At 38.8% G+C, this 19,925-nt stretch overlaps 1 protein-coding gene across 2 annotated transcripts; it reads right to left on the reverse strand.

Moving 5' to 3' along the window:
• Nucleotides 1-6,937: 6,937 nt before the first annotated feature.
• LOC139354139 (uncharacterized) lies at nucleotides 6,938-18,599 on the reverse strand. 2 transcript variants are annotated; one of them, XR_011605214.1, is made up of 3 exons: nucleotides 17,965-18,599; nucleotides 7,418-15,551; nucleotides 6,938-7,357 (listed from the first exon to the last, which is right to left on the reverse strand). XR_011605214.1 is itself a non-coding variant. In XM_070998405.1 (2 exons), the coding sequence occupies exons 1-2, from the start codon at nucleotides 18,154-18,156 to the stop codon at nucleotides 15,339-15,341; spliced, it is 405 nt and encodes a 134-aa protein (XP_070854506.1). In that variant the 5' UTR covers nucleotides 18,157-18,599; the 3' UTR covers nucleotides 12,378-15,338. The 2 variants fall into 2 exon arrangements, 1 of the variants encoding a protein (XP_070854506.1); XM_070998405.1 differs by lacking the exon at nucleotides 6,938-7,357 and having other exon boundaries at nucleotides 12,378-15,551.
• Nucleotides 18,600-19,925: the final 1,326 nt, after the last annotated feature.

The following is a 19,925-nucleotide window of genomic DNA, read 5'->3' on the forward strand; positions in this document are numbered from 1 at the left end:
CATCGAGTGACTTTTTCAAGTTTGGAAACAAACAGAAGTCACACGAGGTCAAATCTGGAGAATATGGTGGATGGGGTAGCAGTTCGTAATTCGACCAATTTGGCCTTGGCGAGGGCGGAAGTGTGAGCCGGTGCGTTGTCATGAAGGAATAGCACTTTTTTCTTCGCCAAATGGGGCCGTGTTTTCTGTAATAGTACAGCCCTGTGACCGTTCTGCCCGTACACAGCATCCAAGCGCTCTTTGATTTCGCTGCTCGATTTCCCTTCCCATTTTTCAAAAAAAGTCTTTCAGTGAACGCTCCTTGCGCTCCGAATTTTTGTTCTTTTTGTCCATAAACCATCGGGGTTTAATTCATATTTTCATACGTCTATATAACTTTTTATGTCCCTAACAACATCCGTTCGCTTCGCGAGTGCATAGTGATTGTTTTGTGTTTAAATTAACAAAATTAGTTTGCACGTCTAATCTCTGTGCAGTGTTTGTTGTTATTGTTTTTTTCTAATTGCCTTCTTCTTTTCTTCCAAACGCTGTTTGGAGCGGTAAGTGTCTAAACGGTAGTTACCCGCTCTCCCGCACTCCCGCTTATAACTTTGTTTTTGGAACATCTAAAACTTACGCTCCCCCAGCTTACTTACTCCCGCTCATTCTCTCCCGCTCTCTAACTCTCTCTTTTACTTGCGTAGCTTTATTCTCTTGGCACTGTGGTTCGGAATATCGCGATAATGGCTGTCTGCAATTTAAAGAAATGCTAGTCGTTAATCTCGGCTGGACAACAGAGCATTCCGTGCCATTCCTGTGAGAATATTTTTCACGCAAAATGCCTTGGTTATTCGGGCCTGGTACGCGATGCAATCGACATGAGAAGTGGCTTGCGCTACTATTGTGATGAATGCATTGCTTATGAAACCCAGGCACTCTCTATAAGGCGGCTTACAAAAAGCACTGTTACGGAATTAACCCGGAACAGCCGTAAAAATACGGATCTGCTTGTGGCGCTTGAGTCGCAGCTCACTAGCCGTATGCTATCTGAGCCCGATTCTCCTAAGCGTAAAAAGATCGCGGTCGATAGACAACCCACGGTAGCCGCTAGTGTAACTCTCTCTGGCGATCCGGGGTCTGCAGCACAGCAGTCGATCTCAGCCGCCGCACAAATGGTACTGAGATCGAAAGCTAAAAAAGATTCGGTTTCCGAATGCAAAGGACGCGAGATTTTGCCGCATGAGACGCCCGAAAAATCTGCTATAAACAATACTTTAATAATTCCAACGCCGCATGTTGACTTAACGTCCGGAGTACCGAATGAAACTGGTAGTGCAGCCGTAAATGCCGTAGTACCAAAACCTGTCACATGCGTGGTACCTAAAACAGTCACCTGTGTACCGCAGCGGAAACAAATTTTTGTTTCTCGGCTAAATCCTGACCTTTCATCGCTGGTCATTACGGCCTATATCCGTAACAAAGTTCAGATTGATGATCTAAAGGTTGAACGATTTAATTTTCCATATGCTAGGGAAGTATCATCTTTTAAGATCGGTGTTCCCTGTGCTCATTTTGCAACTATGTGCTCAGCCAATTTTTGGCCTGTTGGCATTTTTGTTAAAGAGTACGAAGCTAAAAAAAAGAAAATTCGTTCAAAGGAAGTTGGAAATCCCTTTAAAGAGCCATCCACATCTACATCCTCATCTATCTCAAAAAACTAGATTCTTTTCTTCAGCTTTATTATCAGAATACAAGAGGTTTACAAAGTAAGTTGATCAAATTGTATACTGATAGTTTTTCCTTGTCTTCCCATGTTATTGTTTTTACTGAAACCTGGTTAAAACCGGAAGTTCTAAGTTCCGAAGTTTTTCCAAGTAAGTACACAACTTACAGGCTTGATCGTCCGTCCCGACGTGGAGGTGGAGTTTTAATTGCAGTTGACTCAGAATTAACGTCTGAAGTAATAACGTCCAACGAAATAAATGACATTGAATTTCTGTGTATAAAACTATCCCTTCCGGGTATTTCTATATACATAACATGTTCATATATTCCGCCACCATCGGAATTCCCGACATATGCGAATCATCTGTCCCCTATCCAGTTTATTTCAAGTAAACTATCAGATAGGGATCAGTTAATAGTTTTAGGTGACTTTAATATACCTAGGGCGACATGGTCCACCGTCGAAACCTCAAATATATTGTTACCTTCAACGCAGCATGATTTTCTTGACGGTTTGCTTGATATTTCATTGTCTCAAGTAAATCATGTATTAAATTTCTTAGGACGATTACTGGATCTATGCTTTGTTTCCAGTCCAGATTGTGTCTGCATAGCTAGAACCTCTGCAATTACTTTACCAGAAGACCCTTATCACCCAACGCTAGAGCTGACTATTGACACGGGTACAAAAGTGTATGAAGTATCTGAAAAAATAGCTAAACGCATCCCCTGCTTTCGTAAAGCGAACTTTGCACTCATTAATAGCCTTATAGCTTGCTCGGATTGGTCCAACCTGTACTTAAGTACTAATATAAATGAAGCGGTTAATATATTTTATAACATATTAAACGAAGTTTTTGATACATGCGTTCCTACGTATTATCCTAAAATTTCAAACCAACCTCCGTGGTTTAACAAAGAGCTGGCACGACTTAAAAATGTAAAGTCTAGACTCTACAAAAAGTTTAGAGCTTCAGGTTCACAAGCTGCCTTTTCCCGATACTTAAGTGCTCGGTCTGATTTCACCGTGCTTAACGCCCAGTGTTATAAAAACTATTTAGCTCGTTGCAAGACCCAGATTACACTGGAACCAAAACAGTTATATAATTTTGTTAACACAAAGCGTAAATCTTCTAGTTACCCATCATCACTTAAATTTGAAAATTCGGCTGCTAGCACTGATCAAGCCATAGCCGATCTTTTTGCACAGTTTTTTCAAACCACCTATTCAACATCAAGTCCTCCAGATCAGTCTTACCCATATGTCATTCCTAAATCAAACTTTATTTGTTGTCCTGTTATAAGTAAAAGCTCACATCTTTTAGAATTGCAAAGGGTCAAACCAGTCTACTCTCCGGGTCCTGACGGAGTCCCTGGATGTGTGCTTAGGTATTGCGCTGAGACTTTGTGTAGACCATTGCACAAACTGTTTACTTTGTCTTTAGAAACATCCGATTTCCCACACAGATGGAAGGAATCGTTTGTTATCCCGCTTCATAAAAAAGGGAGTAAATTGAACGCATGTAATTACAAAGGTATTTCAAAGCTATCAGCTATACCGAAGCTCTTTGAGAACATTATTATGCCTCATTTACAACACAGTTGTAGGTCCCTTATTTCCTCTTGTCAGATTTATAAAACGTAGGTCAACGACAACCAACCATTTGGAGTTTACTTCATTTGTTATAGGAGGTTTTAGAAAGAATCGTCAGACTGATGTGGTCTACACTGATTTTAGTAAGGCGTTTGATTCTGTAAGTCACCCGATTTTAGTCCGGAAATTGGACCTTTTAGGGTTTTCAAGTGATCTCCTTAGGTGGATTTTAAGTTATTTGAATGATAGGACTCAAAGGGTCATTTTTAAAAACTCTTTGTCATCCCTAATCCGAGTTACTTCCGGTGTACCACAAGGAAGTCATCTCGGTCCGCTCCTGTTTACATTATTTATAAATGACCTTCCATTAGTCTTAACGAAATCACGGGTTCTTATGTACGCAGATGACGTTAAGTTGTGCCTGCAATATAATGACCCCGCACAAAGTTTAGCTTTACAATCGGATTTAAATGCATTTCAAACATGGTGCATGGATAATGAATTGAATTTAAATGGTTCTAAGTGTAAACTAATGACCTTTTTTCGTGTCAGCCCCCACTACTCAACGTATACTTTGAGTGGTTGTGCGTTAGATAGGATAACGCATGCTGACGACCTTGGAGTCTACATGGATCCTAGACTTAAGTTTTCCGATCACATTACTACTATGGTAAATAAAGCCAGGGGCGTGCTTGCATTTATCAAAAGGTGGTCGAAGGAGTTCGATGATCCCTATGTCACAAAGACCTTGTTTATTTCATTAGTCCGACCAATTCTTGAGTACTGCGCTCCTGTTTGGAGTCCCCAATATGGGGTGCATATAGACCGGATTGAGTCTGTGCAAAAAAACTTCTTAATATTTGCCTTACGAAGACTTAACTGGGATACAAGCCTAATACTACCATCCTACTCTAGTAGACTACTTCTAATTAACTTACCATCGTTAGCTAACCGTAGAACTATGCTTGGTATTACGTTTATTAGAAATCTTATTCATGGTGATGTAGAGAGTCCCGAGTTACTGGGTCGCCTGCATTTTAATGTGCCAAATAGATTCACTAGAAACTATATTCCTTTAGTATTAAATCACTGTATCTCTAATTACGCAATGCATGAACCTTTTAGAGTACTTTGCAATGATTATAATAGACTATATCATCTAATATCTACTACTGACTCACTTCCTATCTTTAAATCAATAATACTATCCTCCCTAGTAACTAATTAGTTTTACTTGATGTATTTTGTCTATTCGTATATTGACCTGTATTTTTAATTGTCTATTGTTACGTTGTCTTTTTCTTTGTCCGCGATTATGTTTACTCGCCCAAAACGGTGATGGGCTCCGCGCGTAACAAGCTTTGCTTGGTGTCGTAGGGCCACTTGTTTGTACTGACCATAGTACATCAACGTCCAATAAAAAAAAAACAAAAAAAAACAAGAATTGAATCACAGACCGATATTGCTCTTTCTCCATTTTTCTAAAATCCGCGGACACGTCCGATTCCACACGCAGTCAAAACAAAACTACGAGTCCGATTCGGCTTAAATTTCGACAGTAGCCGTCTACGAGAATGTACTACACGATAGTAAATTTCTCTTGCGATAGTGACACCATCGAGCGGTGAGACTAAGTACTTATCGGACAGCCCTCGTAATTAGTTAAAGCGTAACCGACGAAACCTATCCGATCAAAGCAGGACTCCTCCCCCACTATTCATCCGTTCTCTCCAGGCTATCTGCTCTGATAAAACAGCACACCAATTTCCGCTCACCTACACCCCAAACCACAATGCCAACGACATCTCACACTTCCTAAAAAACCACATCAAATCCAAACAAACTGTCATGCACAACAGAGTTTCTAGTTGGTACAAACAAGTACTTCAATCTTCCCCGCAAACCATATGTCACATATCTCCAAACCAAACTAGAAAAACTCAAATACTCATGCTCCGACTCCGGTTGGGACACACAAAACTTACAACTGCTCACTACATAGATCCCTCAATAGACCTTAGCCACAAAACAATAAGCTGGTCCTCACTATCCTAACACAGAAGAGATACGTTTAACTCGGAAAACCCCATTAGCACCATTAAAAACCCTTCCAACATTAACAAAATCCTTTCCTTCCTTCGTAAAATTTATTTATCCCATACCATTTAAGAAAACTTTGTCGATATAGTATAACCCATACGAGCCGAAAGCATTTGTTGCTAGCGATCTAATTTTGAGTTAGCTCATAGTTTTACACTGTAAGTTAGCTTTATATAAATAAATAAATATGATAGAAATAAACTTCGAAGCCTATTAGAAGAAATCACTGCCAGAGATGATCAACTTAAAGACATTTAAAAGCTTTGTACAGTACCAAAATAGTTTGAAATCGTATTTAAAATGTCTGATTTTACGAAAGCACTCTACTAATTGCCCACAATTTTATACCTTCGAACATTAAAACCAGCTAGTAAGGGCCTGTTTCTCGAGTGCCGGCTAACATTTCTCGAACAAAAAAGTCTCTACTAAGAGATTTTGGCTTTCTCGGGCCTCAATGTGAGAGCTAACTTTGACAGGGACTCAGACTCCCTGTTAAGTATTTTTTGTCTCGATATAGTAACAGCTGATTTCACAAAACCAACAAAGAGGGAGACAAAATAGCGCAGCAGTTTTTACGTTTTTCTGAAAATTTAAACCATAATGAATAACAATAGAGTTTTGCTCAATGGATTTTTTTGCTGACTTGGACGAGGATTACTTTATACAACGATTCCGATGGAATAAAGCTACATGCAAAAAAAGTATTAGCGAAAGTAAATAGCGTAATATTCACTAATACTAACCGGTTATATCCTTAAATCATGTAAAATTAGCCAAATATTAACTATTAAATTCTTGTTGACTAATTACGGCAGGAGACTTCTGTGGTGTCAGCGTTCCCTCTGCATCCCTAGCGGCCGTGGAAGTATTAGAAGCGATTGCGGTGCTGGGCCAGGAATTTATACATATATAGAATTGATGAGCCGAAGACACAACGATGGACTCTTAAAACAGCAAAGTTTCCCAAAGTTCTTGGTGCCATAGATTGCACGCATGTCCGTCTACAGTCCCCGGGTGGAGACAACGGAGAATTGTTTCGAAACAGAAAAGGATACTTTTCATTGAGTGTTTCGTTATATGCAACGCCAAGCTTCTGCTAACAAATTTGGTGGCCAGGTGGCCTGGATCTTCACACTATAGCACCATTTTTAACAACAGTCGCCTTAATTATCGTCACGTCAACGGCGAATTTAAAAAACATTCTATTTAGAGATTAAGTATATGATGACTCCATTTCTAAATCCTAGAACTAAAGCTGAGAGACTATTCAATGAGTTACAATTACGAACTTGGAATACAATATAACGCAGCATTGGGGTTTTGAAAAGACGGTTTCCAGTTTAATCTACGGGCATGCTGATTTTTTTAAACACGGCAATAGCAGTAGTAGTCGCATGCGTATTTTTGCACAATATGGCCATTTTGGAAAATAGTCCCATATCTGATGAGGAAGATATAAGCCAAGAAGAAACTCCCAATATTGATGAAACGGAAAAGGAAAACAGGAACGATGTGACGATATGATTTTATTTTTGTTTTAATATCAATAATAATGATTATAACTTATTTCAGAATATGAATTCAGCTTTTTCGGATTTCAGTATCACTAAGTATCAGCATTAGTAAAATATAAAGATAAAATATTAATCACCAAACTTGAATATCTTCCTGACTTTTTTCTGTTCTGTCTCCATTTCAAGCAGATCGATTTTTAAGTTTATGTTTCGGAGGTCAGCCAGTTGCTTTTCCACTTTTCACACACTGGAGTGTTTCTCTGCAGGTCGCTCGTTTTCAGTCCTATAGTATTCTTGCTGAAGCTTAAGTAAAACTGTCTTCTTCTGCTCCTCTCTTTCGAGAGTCACACAGTTCCTGCGACTTCTTATTCTTTAGCTTTGTTTGATTCTATCCTTGAAACCCCACTTCCTTACGCGGCATATCCTTTAGTAGCACGGGATCTTCCTAAAATTATTAAAGTATGTACACATAGGAGTATTTCAAAATGTACTTCAGTTTTACAACCTGTAGTACACTGGTATCGTATAAGCTGCAGTTATTGTTAGCGGCGTTCAAACTAGGTGGTTCTTTATCCTTGTCGTCGATCGAACAATATATATTGCGGACTAGAAAGATATTGCAAAACGTTATTTAAACCATCCATTATACGCAAGTATATTTTCCAACCCAGTGGCGGAAGTTGGGATAATGCTGCCTATCCTTTCGGAGATTGGGGAAACAGAAGTGGAGGGTGCGACTCCTCCACCAGTGCGGTGTCTTTCAAGTTTCTCGGCAGCAAATTCACTTCGGGTTCTTTTTTTTTAGGTGGTCATATTTGTCCCTCAAATTTTTTCACGTCCGTTCTATTCCAGATTGGGCAGCGAATTTCTCAGCAAAACGTTTCCAGGCACCTGCTTTCTCCATCCAGGTTACGGTATCACTCTTTTTATTTTCCAAAATGTGCTTCCAGGCACGGAAAAGCTTATGCTGCTCTGCAATGCAGGGCAGTCTATTTTGGAGGACAGCAGGTCACAAATAAAACTAGTGCGCTAGTTGTCCTACGATCTTGTAGGGAAGAGAGGTGCATAAGACGACATTTTCCTGAGTAATAGGAGAACGGGTCATTAAAGTTTAGAGAAAGAAGGGCAAAAGGTAGGATTTTTTTTTTGAACACGCTCAATACGATTGATGTGTGTAGTACCAGTGGGACTCCAGACAAACGAGGCATATTCCAATCTGGACCTAATGAACGAAGAAAATAGGCTTAGTTAAGAGTACGGATCTTTAAATTGCGTGAAGTTTCGTTTTACAAACCCATACATTGCGTATGCCTTTGAAATTATGTAATTTATGTGATCAATGAACGTAAATTTGGTATCAAAATAAGTCCTAGATTTCTTAAGGAAAGAATATTGGAACTAATGGAATACGAGCAAAGGACATTAATTAATATTTTGCTGTACCTAACAAAGAAACATTTTGACAAATTCAGATGCAACTTATTACGAGAACACCAATTTCCCACTCTTACTAGGTCATTTTGAAGAAGTTCACTATCGGAGATTAAATTCACAGACCTAAATATTTTAAGATCGTCCGCAAACAGTTAGTTAGTAAGTTAGTAAGTTAGTGATAGTTGACCGACCAGGCATAGAACCATGTTGATTAGGACTGATGATCCTGCCAGCAAGAAAAGTTATCTGCTTAGCTACAAAGAGAAAGGCCATCGCAGTTTAATTTTCCTGAATCCTTAAAACTCTCAGGCGCCATACAGCAATAAGAATCAGTGACATCTAAGCACCCAATATTTAGCATCGTGGCAATGGCACTGAGTGAATCATCGTCATTCCACAGTGAGCGCGGTTCAAAGTTAGATGCAAAGTACTTAGAAAATTGATTAGCGACTCAAATATCCGAGCAAGCTGAAAGACTTTTAAATGACATATGGGAAGGAAAGTAAGGAAGGAAAGTAATTGACAAAGTGCCAGAATGATTTATTATTGGTTATTAATTTACGCTCTATATCAGCAATATATTGGCTGTATAAGAATTTATTAAGGAACTCAAACTCACGCTTATGTTGCTTGTAACGACCAAAGTCAGCAGCATCACCGCATTCTATGTAGCGCTTATGGAATTTATTTCTGGAATTTATTTATTTCTATAAGAACTTTGAACTCTAGTTTTAGCGTATCTGCATAAGAAGCTCATCAATGACTAAGATTTCGTGGGGAAAATGCAAATTACTGGGAAGCATTGCTGAAGACTCAACATCATGAGCCCACACGAGCGAAGATAGGTTGAAGTCGCCCAAAACACATATATACTGGCCATCTTCCAGCTCCTGGTATAGGTGGGCAATGTTGTCCACATGCGCTTTATATAAATCAAAACTGCTGCTTGGGGGTGTGTATGATACTGTCAGGTAAATTGTCTCCGTAGGACCAGCGAGAGATACAGAAAATTGATCGAGCAGAGAATCCTCGTTCTGGAGACGAATAGCAGTGCAACGCAGATCACGCCGCGCCGCAAATAAAACGCCGTTACCTCTGGAGCATCGTGTTTTAAAGGAATCTCGATCTTTACGGAACACATGATAAAGATTTGTATCGAAGAATTCATTATCAAAAAAATCCATGTTGAGCCATGTTTCAACAAAAATGATGACGTCGTGATCACCATGGGACGTTGCCTGGAAAATGGATTGAGCTTTCGTACGCATACCACCGACGTTTTGATAATAAATATTGAAATTTGTATTGTTGCAGCATCATGGCCCGAATAATACTAAAATTATTTGCAAACACCTTCAGTAAAGTAGTAGTACGGATACGAATAGGCTGGTGATCGTCGCTCCAAATATTAGGTGGGTGTCAATATTAGCATTCAAAATATAACTGCACGCAGGTGAAACCACTCCTGGTAGAAACGAGCGAGAACGTACTACAGCTGCCGCAGTCCATTATTGTTGCTGATGGCGAGAGAATCTCCAGAGAGCACCTTCAGAGAGAGCACTCTGAGAGGCTAGCCATCCAGCCAAATGTGTCGAGAAAAGTTGTTGTAGAAAGTCGAACGTCAAAAAGGTAGAGAGGGAGAGCGCATATCTATTAGGCTATGAAGAGTAAGAATCCAGCCGATGTTCTAGGAACTTCGGGAGAGAGACGGAAGATGATGAAAGCGCAACTCCGAGGAGCGCGATGATAATAGAGCCAGGCGGACGGCGAAAGTCGAGCACAGCGGACAACAAAAGATCCAGCTGTTGTTGTTGATGGTGCTACGGGAGAGAGGCGCAAGATGATCAGAGCGCAACTCCGAGAAGCACGCCGATAGTAGAACCAGGCGGACGGCGAATGTCGCGCAAAGCGGATAACAAAAGCTCCAGCAGATGTTGTTGATGGTGCAACGGGAGAGAGGCGCAAGATGATGAGAGCGCAACTCCGAGGAGCGCGCCGATATTAAAGCCAGGCGGACGGCGAATGTCGCACACAGTGGACAACAAAAGCTCCGGCTGATGTTGTTGATGGTGCGTTAGGAGAGAGACAGAAGATGATGAGAGCGCAGTGAGAAAGGCAAGCAGCTGCCGATGTTGTTGCGAAAACGCCTCCGAAAAATGAGGAAAGGCTTGCAGAAGATGTCCCGCAAAAGTATCGAACACTAGGGGTTTTTTGATGGATGAATTGATTATGAAGTTTGTCCAGGCTCCGGCAAATTGGATATGATTCCATCCCCTACCACAATGGCGCGTTCTCTATGAATAAATCTTTTGACCTTAACTGAGTTCCTCCAGAAATCGTTTTTGAAGACTGAATCGTAAAGCTGATCGGGGATACCAAGCTTGAAATTTACAAACTTTAAAGTTGTAACGTCAACATCTTTTTTTTACAAGTTTTACACAAGTGAAAGAATTAGCATCCACCTTAAGCTTGGTGGACACATATTTTAAAACAGCATTCGGCTTAGTGTCTGTTGCAAACTTTCCGACATGCAAGGATTTCTTGCTCGGCAAAACATGAAGATCTTCGGCATTAGGAGCCACTCCAACAACATGTTTATTGGGCTTGTTGTTGTTCCTTCTCCTCTTATTTCGAACTTGTAAGAAATTTCCTCTGTCAATATCCAGATCTTGATTTGAAGGGTCAATGACCGCGGAAGACGTAGCAGCAGCAGCCGCATATGACTGGGGAGCTGCAGTTACGTTGGTAGGCCTCGGTAGACGAGGTTTGAGACTTACATTCAAATTTTGAGTCAATACATCATCTTTAGGAGGGAACGCCTCCAAGAATTTATTATGAAGGCCCTGATATAAGCGCTCCAGGGCTTTAAATTTATCATCGAGCTTATCAATTTTAGTATGCGAATCATTCGCAACCACACAGCTGTCACATTGCCACAGTATGTTTGGATTTAATAAAAGGTTGAGCACGTCGTCCGGTAGGGCTACGCAAGAAGTCTGATAAGCGCGACGGAAAACAGAAGAACCGAACAGCATCCGAAGCGCGAAGCTGGGCCAATGTAACATCGGAAATACACTCGGGACAGCGGGGAAGTAACATAACAAGAATTTTAAGCACGTCTGAACGCAAAGAAAGCTAAATGACGACTTACAAACATAAACAAATGAGCTGATTCTAAACGTAAAAAGATGATGCAAGAGTCTATGGAACCATGAGCTTCACTTAACAGCACAATTTTAAGTAACAGCACTCTGTAATTGTTTCTCGTTCAGATAAATTAAAGGCGTCGAGAAAAGCGATTTGCTTTTACGGCTTTATCTTGTCTTTAAGTTTTTCGGACAGATAGCTATCAGGGACTTTTGAAACCGGTCATAAGAGTTGTTTGAGTTAACAAGTTCAAAGTTAACATTCAGCTGCTACAGTGACCATGCCATCTAATACAAAAAATCCCATTAAATGTCATATATATTTGTGCCGCCGTATAATATCCGCATAATTGCTTAGATAATAAAAAGATCACTAGCCGCATAGATTTAGTCATATCCGTATGTCTGTCCGTATATTCTTGGGACTAAGCTTAGAGATTCTTCACACAAAAGATTGATCCGTGAAATTAAATTTTTAAAAGTTACTTCTAGCTAGTGTGGAAGTACGTTGAAGACTTTAGAGAATATACATATATAAAAAATATATATATGCGCCGCGCAAAGTTCCACTCTTGGTTCCAAAATTGTTGCCACTCTCGATTTTTCAGTAAGCAATTTAGATGTTTGACGCGCAACATCAGAATGCTTTAATTAAGGCATCCGCAAAACCGTGTATTTGACATGCCGTATTTTTGTGCGTTTCCTGCAGTTCCACAATTGAGTATAAGCGCTCATTCATCACAAAGTGGACTGGGACGTCGGCAGAGCAGCCAGCGTCGCCGGGAGAGCTGAGCGCAACGTCAGAAAAGATATGCGCTCTCAGTCGGTGTCCGCAAAGAGAACGCACAAAAAGTACTTTTGGGCTCTCCCTCTTTCGCCATGTCTTAAATATATTTTAAATTCTTAAAAAAATGTATATGTTTATTAATAGTATTTCTTAATATATTAGTTTTAAAAATATATTTTTATATAACGATTTGCATAGTCGGATACGTCTATAAATACCCCGCTTATATGTGCAATGGAAGGTGCATAGACCAAACGGGACATGCCAATAAAACAATACAACAACGGATTAGCGGAACAGTTTTTGTTGTTGCTTGTTGTTGCACGCGCCTTTTTGCGTCTTTATTACTTGCCTTTACTTATATGAAGGAGTTAGAATTACCCGCAATTAACGTAGTTAAATATAATAAGCCAGTGGCTTAAAAGAGATACCAATACGATTCCCAGGTAAGTCTGTCGCAGACCAATATTTATTTAAACAGTGAGAGTAAAAACAAGTTAATGTATATAAAAACAAGAAAGGAAGTTAACTTCAGAAAGCCGAAGCTTGTATACCCTTGCAGTTATAATTATTAAATTTAAAAATACAAAAATGATATTCCCAATAGTATAAGATGATATGTCAGAAAACACCGAAGCTATAATTTGTTTCATATTATTTTCCAACCAATTTTCCGATCTTTCCTATGCACTGGGCCAGCCGATCCGATTTTTGGCCAAAAATACGTTTTTTTTTTTAAGAAAATGACAAGACCGAGTATGGAGTCCTTTTTATTATACATTAAACTAATTTATGCCAAAGTTTCAAAGAATTCGGGCAAGTAGTTTTTTTTTACCGTATTTTTAAAGTTAAAAATTCATCAAATATTGATGGAAATGAAAAAAAATCTAGAAGTCAAAGATGCTGATGTAGCTGTTCGACTTCTTCACAGAACTTTTAGAAGTCATTATTTTCAACAAGTAAAAAATTATAAATAGCTCTTCTGACTTACTTGTTTCCTAAAAGAAACTTTTTCGTTGATTTTTACTGCTTTTTTTAGCAAATGAGTACTTTGCTTTTCGAGTGCTTTTGAGTGCCATCCCCGAATGAAGTCATTACATCAAAAATAAATTCTTTAATTAATTTACTAAAATCGCTCATCGCCGACTCGATGCGGTTTTGCCTTAGTTTTCAGTAATTTTAGTTTTAGTTGATGGCTTAATTTGAAGTCGAACCATTTTGATGAGCTTTACTAAGAATGCCTAAAAGTATGCCGTATTTTTTTTCCGTCAGGTTTTAATGTACGTTTTGCGCGCCAAAATTTGATTTTAGTCTGCCTAACCTCTAAAATCTACTTTTTTCATTCATTCCCGCTTCTTTTATTTCTGAAACCCAACAATCGAATGTTATATCGATATATCGAAAAGAGAAATATCAACTTTGTTGGCTCTTCTCTAAAAAATGTTCACAATTTCAGTCATTCGGTGCTCGAAACTCGAAGCGAACACACCATGGCTAACTTTAAAAAAGCGGAAATTGTGGACTTACTTTCTGAATATAACAATGATATATCTTTAGTAGCTGGTTTTATTGCATCTAAAGCTGGAATTTCTGATGACAATTGCATTAAAGCTATAAAACTTAAAGTATGCAAACTGAGATCCGAATACCATGTTAAAAGGAGAAATTTGAAAAAATCAAGTCTCAATTTTAACGAACGTCATTCGACTTGGTTAAATTCATTATTCTTATTTCCAATGCCCTTAAAACGTGGTCCATCCGAGAGGGGTCGTCCGAAATTAAAATTTTCGGAAATGTCTAACAGGTCGCAGCGTCGAGAAATTTCCGTTCAACTCTCGGTTTCTTTACCAATCACTTGAAATCCCACATAAACGGTCAACGTGACGCCCACAACATTTGACAGAAGGATCATGATCACTAGAATAGGCAGACTGTCAGTTTCTATTTCAATACCGCTTGCGAGCTGAGCCTAAAGGCAAGCGAATCTAATCCGTTTCGTTTTCTTTGTTGACAAATGTTGTGAGCGCCACGTTGATCGTTTATGTGGAATTTCATGTGATTGGTACAGAAAGTTACGCTAACCGTTCATGTCACTTTCGAAATCTGTATAGTTTCCATGCGGAAACTATTAAACAGGAAATTACAGCTCAGAGATGAAATGCCTGGCAGAGCGCTTAAGGGAGGACTTATGTATGCCCAAAGGTATGCTGCATTTCTTGTACTTTCTTCGGAGAAGAACTAAAATATATTATAAAAATATAAATGTAGCTTACATAAATACGTAGTCGAAGGCCTCGTAGCTAGCACTACCCCCTATGTTAGTATTAGTTTTTTAAACTTTACTATGATCTCAAATTAATAAATAAATAAATAAATAGCATACTTTTGTGATGACTTCAGAAAATGTCAAATTAACATTAAACGAATTAAAAAACAATATTTTTCAAACAATTTTTTTCTAATAATTTGATTATAAGAATCTAAACAGATAGCAAGAAGAAAAAAATAGAAAATTTTGTTAGGTCGATTATTAAATGAACGTTCAAGTGGGAGCCTCCGAAAGTAGCAATTTTTAACGGTTCATAAATCTCAAACGACATCATATTTTATAGTGGTGTTAATTTTTTTTAATTTGTTTTCTCTCATACTTAATCGTGTATGAAAATGGATTGAGTGCGTCTTCTAGTTATTTTTTTAAAAATAAAAAACCGAAAAGTATGTAAAATTTTCCGATTTTGGTTTGGATTATCTATACCATATAAAATTCCAATAAATTTTACTTTTAGTTCGTTGAAAAGTTCAATCTTTTAAGAGATAAATGCAAAAAACTGCATCCTTCTAACTATCCCAGGAAAGAAATTACAGATTTTTGGCCAAAAAATGAACTTTCTGGCCCACAGTGCGTTGGCCAAAGTCGGGTAGCATAGGACGGGGAGTTCCACATAAATCTCGTAGCCGCCAAAATACGTGTGGCTCCAATCAAATCAGTCTCAATTCCGCGCCTGGAATTGAACGCTGCCCTACTCCTGACGCTTCTGCTCACTGTTGTTAAAGCGCCCTTAATTATTCCTGTTAAAAACACAATCTGCTGGACGGATTCGGTGATCGTGCTCCACTGGCTGTCCGCACCACCAAGGAATTGGAACACTTACGTCTTCAACAGAACGGCTGAGATACTGAGCGAATACCCACGCAGCTGCTGGAGCCATGTCCGCACCCATCTTAGCTTCTTGACCACGAACTTTGGTGGAAAGGCCCATCCTGGATGGCAGCTATATTATATAGTCGTCCGATTTTGATAAAAAGAAATTCGAAATTCAGAACTAATTAAAAAATGTTTTTTCCAAGCGTAGGAGGTTATATGTTAAACAAGAAAGAAAGTTAGCTTCGGCAAGCCGAAGCTTATATACCCTTGCAGCTATAATTATTAAATTTAAAAACACAAAAAATTATATTCCCAATAGTATAAGATAATATGTCAAAAAACACCGAAGCTATAATTTGTTTCATATTATTTTCCTACCAATTTTCCGATCGTTCCTATGGCAGCCATATGATATAGTAGTCCGATTTTGATAAAATTAAATTCGAAATTCAGAACTAATTAAAAAATGTTATTTCCAAGCGTAGGAGGTTATATGTTAAAAAACACCGAGGCTATAATTTGTTTCATATTATTTTTCCACCAATTTTCCGATCGTTCCTATGGCAGCTATATGATACAGTCGTCCGATTTCGATAAAATTTAATTCAAAATTCAAAACTAATTGAAAAATGTTATTTCCAAGCTTAGGAAATTATATGCTAAAAAAACACCAAAGATATAATTTTTTTAAATTTTTTGTCCGATTATTCCTATGGGAACTATAAGATATAGTTGTCCGATCCGGCTGGTTCCGACTTACATACTACCTGCAAAAGATATAAGACTTTTGGGAAAGTTTCACCTTGATAGCTTTAAAACTGAGAGACTAGTTGGCGTAGAAATGGACGCACAGACGGACATGGCTAGATCGACTCATCTAGTCATGCTGATCAAGAATATATATACTTTATGGGGTCGGAAACGTCACCTTCACTGCGTTGCAAACTTCTGACTGAAATCAATATACCCTCTGCAAGGGTATAAAATCACCGAAGCTATAATTTGTTTCATATTATTTTCCCACCAATTTTCCGATCGTTCCTATGGCAGCTATATACTATAGTCGTCCGATTTTGTTTAAATTTAATTCGAAATTCAAAACTAATTAAAAAATATTATTTCTAAGCTAAGGAGGTTATATGTTAAAAAAACACCAAAGATATCATTTTTTGAAGTTTTTTTTTTCGACTATTCAAGTGGGAGCTAGTTGTTGTCAGGCTGGTTCCGACTTATATACTACTTGCGAAAGATATAAGACTTTTGAGAAAGTTTCAGGCCGACAGCTTTAAAACTGAGAGACTAGTTTGCGTAGAAACGGACGGACATGGCTAGATCGACTCGTCTAGTCATGCTGATCAAGAATATATGTACTTTATGGGGTCGGAAACGTCTCCTTCACTGTGTTGCAAACTTCTGACTGAAATCAATACACCCACTGCAAGGGTATAAAAAAGAAAAAAAAAGATTCCCTGTGAAAAATTAAAATTTTTGACGTGAAAAACAACAAATTGTGGATATAAAAAAACAAGGAAGAACGCTATAGTCGAGTAAATCTGCACACCAAATCTGAATAGCCTAGCTAGCCTTATAGTTTCCGAGATCTCAGCGTTCATCCGGACAGACAGACGGACAGACGGACATGACATCGACTCGGCTAGTGATCCTGATCAAGAATAAATATACTTTATGGGGTCGGTAACGCTTCCTTCTGCCTGTTACATACTTTTCGACAAATCTAGTATACCCTTTTACTCTACGAGTAACGGGTACACAAACTTTAACGAACTGATATTAGTGTTCGAAGCTTTTAAAATTAACTTCCAAGTAGGTATAACATTGTCGGCAATAGATAGCGTGTGTTCGATAGCATTGTTACTTAACAAGACCAGCCAGCACCCAAGAAATCAAGCAATAGCAAAGTTGGGAACAGTACCAGGCACCCAGTGGCACAACTGCAGATGAGAAGTACTGATCAGCATGTTATATATTGGGCCGTCAAAAAAGCCGTGCGGTATTTTTGCTAGCTATCGCTGCAATCGCGTAGTTCTTGTTTTATTCGTCGCATCGGGCTATACCATTTTGAATATCTCTTTTCACGCGATTTGATTGATTGTTGTTTCTTTTTAGTCGTTCGTGAGTTATAGCGTCGAAAACATGGAGCAAAATAAAGAGAAAGTACGGTATATTTTACAGTACTACTACGATAAAGGCAAAAATGCAAAATGCTTCCACCGCACAACGTTGGTTTCAACGTTTTCGTTCTGGTGTAGAGGTGGTCGAAGATGCCCCACGCTCCGGAAAGCCTGTCGTCGAAAATTGCGATAAAATCGCAGTAAGAGCTGGGCGTGAGTCATCAAACCGTTAAAAACCATTTGAAGATGCTTGAAATCACTAAGAAGCTCGATGTATGGGTGCCACACGAATTAACGCAAACAAAAATTTTTGACCGTATCGACGCATGCGAATCACTTCTGAATCGCAACAAAATCGTCCCGTTTTTGAAGCGTATGGTGACTGCCGAATAAAAGTGAGATACTTACGACAACGTAAGGCGCAAACGGTCGTGGTCGAAAAGCGGTGAAGCGGCCCAGACGGTGACTAAACCTGGATTGACGGCCAGGAAAGTTCTTCTGTGTGTTTGATAGGATTGGCAGGGAATCATCCACTATAAGCTGCTCCCCTATGGCCAAACGCTCAATTCGGACCTGTACAACTGGACCGCTTAAGGGCATCACTCCTGCAGTCAACAGAGGCCGAATTGTCTTCCACCAGGACAACGCCAGGTCACACACATCTTTGGTGACGCGCCAGAAGCTCCGGGAGCTCGGATGGGAGTTTCTTTTGCATCCATTGTATAGTCCGGATCTCGCACCAAGTGATTACCACCTGTTTCTGTTCATGGCGAACGCGCTTGGTAGTCTGAAGTTGGCCACAAGAGAGTCCTGTGAAAATTGGCTCTCCGAGTTTTTGGCCAATAGGGAAGCGAGCCTCTATAAGAGGGTCATTATGAAGTTGGCGCCTCGTTGCGATCGTATCATCAAACAAAACGGCGCATATTTGACTTGAATCGCATTATTTTAACCTATTTTATGAACAATTGAAAATTCAATAAAAATACCGCAGGACTTTTTTGACAACCTAACATAATGTCAATGCGTGACTCAACCTCTCACAAACTCACTGTGTGACACGACATTACATTCACCCCCCAAGCGGTCAACACATTCTTTAGTGTCAGCCGAGCCAACTACTCGTGTTTTTTCATTACGCTAAACTTTCGTGTCCCAAGTAGTATATAAACATGTATATATTTAAGAATAAATCAGTTTTCCACGCAACTTATAACTCCGGGGTTCTGCTTCCTACCTTCGGGAACAGACTTCTTAATACTACACTATCTCAACTAGCAGCTAACCTCCGTTAGCTCAACCTTGCGCAGTTCTTGCATCGCCTGTGGTCTGGCATCGCAGTAACCATCATTACCATTGCTGCGACACGATCATCGTCCTGCCATCAAAAGTCCCTTTTGTCACGCGGCGTGACCCACAAGTGTCTACTTCGGTCAGAAACAGTGTGTTTTGCCGTAAAGTCAGACACAATATATTTTGAAGCTCAACAAGCATGTAAATGATTTTAATTTTGTCGTTTTCGGTTGTGACGTGTTAATAAAGCCTTAGAGTTTTTTTTTTAATGCTATCATATAGTTTTGTCTTTATTAGCGTTATTTTTTGTTCGCAAAGGACTAATTTAGACACTCATAATTCTTTTGTTGTTTTTGTTTGTTTACAGCACTAAATTGGCTGCAAGGAGCTGACAAAATTAAGCAAATGCTCGATCGAATTTTTACTGCAGATCTATTGTATAAGCAAAATTAGACTTTGTAGATACAATTTGGTTCACTGATTTAGCGATTTTTAAATACCAGAAAAAACACCAGAAGTATCTATCGGTTAAGTCAATGTTTCTAGTTACACTTCTGTTATACACAGTCGCTTAAAATCGCTGTTGAAATTTTAAGCGGATTCTTGTTCACATAAATAACCGTTGAAGCGAACAGCTGAGAGGAGAGAGAAGAGGACGTGGAAATTCAGTTGCTCCGTTAGAAATGCTAAACAACGCAAAGCTAAATACAATTTGAACGCTAAGCATGTGGAACGTTTCATTGCTATAAGCAAATTGACCAAGGATAGGATTTCCATATAGGCAAGCGTAGTTAAAACCATCTGAAACCATCGATACTATCGAGCCAAACATTTTTTTTTTATTTTTTTTTTAACGTAACGTAATAAGATACAATAATATTGCTTGTTTTAAAGTATTTAAAAAAGTATTTATATAATTAAAAAACAGCTAAGATGTTTGTAGTTTTATAACATAAATGTTTATTAAAAACAAAAGAAAATTAAACAACAAAAGAGTTTATCATTCTTTGGTTGGTAATAATTGGTTATACAAAGGAAACAAAATAATTGATATACTCCAGAAGCCACTCTTTTTTGTT

Source organism: Drosophila suzukii (genome assembly GCF_043229965.1).
Source record: "Drosophila suzukii chromosome 2 unlocalized genomic scaffold, CBGP_Dsuzu_IsoJpt1.0 scf_2c, whole genome shotgun sequence".
NCBI lineage: Eukaryota > Metazoa > Arthropoda > Insecta > Diptera > Drosophilidae > Drosophila > Drosophila suzukii.